The sequence below is a fragment of the Mandrillus leucophaeus genome, unplaced genomic scaffold (genome assembly GCF_000951045.1).
Source record: "Mandrillus leucophaeus isolate KB7577 unplaced genomic scaffold, Mleu.le_1.0 Scaffold234, whole genome shotgun sequence".
Taxonomy (NCBI): Eukaryota; Metazoa; Chordata; class Mammalia; order Primates; family Cercopithecidae; genus Mandrillus; species Mandrillus leucophaeus.
Window position 1 is genome coordinate 797,912 of NW_012102410.1, and position 1,428 is coordinate 799,339.

At 53.9% G+C, this 1,428-nt stretch overlaps 1 protein-coding gene across 1 annotated transcript in view; it reads right to left on the minus strand.

The window, feature by feature from the left end:
* PNPLA6 (patatin-like phospholipase domain containing 6) overlaps positions 1-1,428 on the minus strand; it is a 40,489-nt gene that overhangs the window by 7,903 nt on the left and 31,158 nt on the right. The window contains exons 21-22 of the mRNA XM_011982057.1: positions 269-409; positions 12-75 (exon numbers count right to left, since the gene is read on the minus strand). Of these exons, the coding sequence (XP_011837447.1) occupies positions 12-75; positions 269-409 (205 nt within the window). The remainder of the gene's footprint in view (positions 1-11; positions 76-268; positions 410-1,428) is intronic.

The window sequence follows — 1,428 nt, forward strand, 5'->3', positions numbered from 1 at the left end:
GCAACACACACCTATCCAGTGCGGAGGCCCCCAGGCGTGCCCGGATGATGTCACTGTTAAGGAGTAGCGTCGGACCTAGGGGTAGGTGGGGAAGGGAGGCTGGGAACCATGGTCCACAGGGCTGGGGCCTCACTCAGAAAAGAATATCCATTACCCCACCCCCGTGGCCCTGTTCCCCTCCACCCCCCAAATGACCTACCCGAACATCTTTCACTCACTAATGTCCCACCCACGGCCAGCCCCCACCCATGACCCTCACCCCACTGACCAATGGCCTGCAGGGCATGCTGCAGCTCCAGCGTGAAGGCCACCATGGGGACCTCAGCACACACGGGCAGGACTGCCACCGTTGCCAGGTTGCTGGCTGGGTTGGTGAGTTCCGAGTGTGGGGGCACACCCAGCCCAGAGCCTGCTGAGAACCCAGTGGATGAGATTTGTGGTGCAAACCTGTGTCTAGAGAGATGAACCCTCCTCCTCCTCCTCTTCTTCCTCTTCCTCCTCATCTGAAGTTCCTGCTCCTCTGCTCCCAGACTGCAGCCCCCAGCTGCCCAGTCTTGACTCTACCATACCGAAAACCATGGGTCTGGTCCTGGACCCCCAGCCTCAACTACTATCCCCTCTTTTGTTAAAACCTGGCCATCCACCCTCCACTTTGGGCCCTGATCACCTCAGTGGGATCCATTACACAACTCTACAACCATTCAGATTCACTGTGCTTGGGAGATCAATTGGCCAGTGTCCCTGCCCCATTCTGGTCTTGGTTCCTCTGTCTAATGGGGGACCTGAACACAAAACGAGGCAGAAATAAAGCTACTTTTCGCCTGGTCAACATGGAGAAACACTGCTCTACTAAAAATATAAAACAATTAGCCAGGCGTGATGGCATATCCCTGTAATCCCAGCTACTTGGGAGGCTGAGGCAGCAGAATCACTTGAACCCAGGAGGCAGAGGTTGCAGTGAGTCAAGATCATGCCACTGCACTCCAGCCTGGGCTACAGAGCGAAACCCTGTCTTAAAAAAAGGAAAAGAAATGACAAAGACAAGACAAGAAAAGAAAAGGAAGTAAAGCTACTTTCGACCCACCTGTTGCTTCCCAGCTTCTCCACTAACAGCCTAGACCAAGCTGTCAACTCCCATATCTTGCCTAGACCTCTCGTTTTCTCCTTACTGGTGGAATCCTTCTTCCCATGTAACAATCTAAATAAGCTCAAATGCCTGTCCATAGCCCCTAGCCCCTATGTGACTTACCCCCCAACTCCTGCCACCTCTCCCCTTGATCACTTTCCTCCTCTCAGCGATTCGAAACCACCAGCCGCCCTGTGCAGCATTGCCGGTTTCTCTTTCATGTCTGGCCCCATCTCATTTGTCGTCTCAGCTCACTGTCTTTAGAAAAGCCTCTTTCTTCCTCCCTCCCTCCCTCCCTCTGT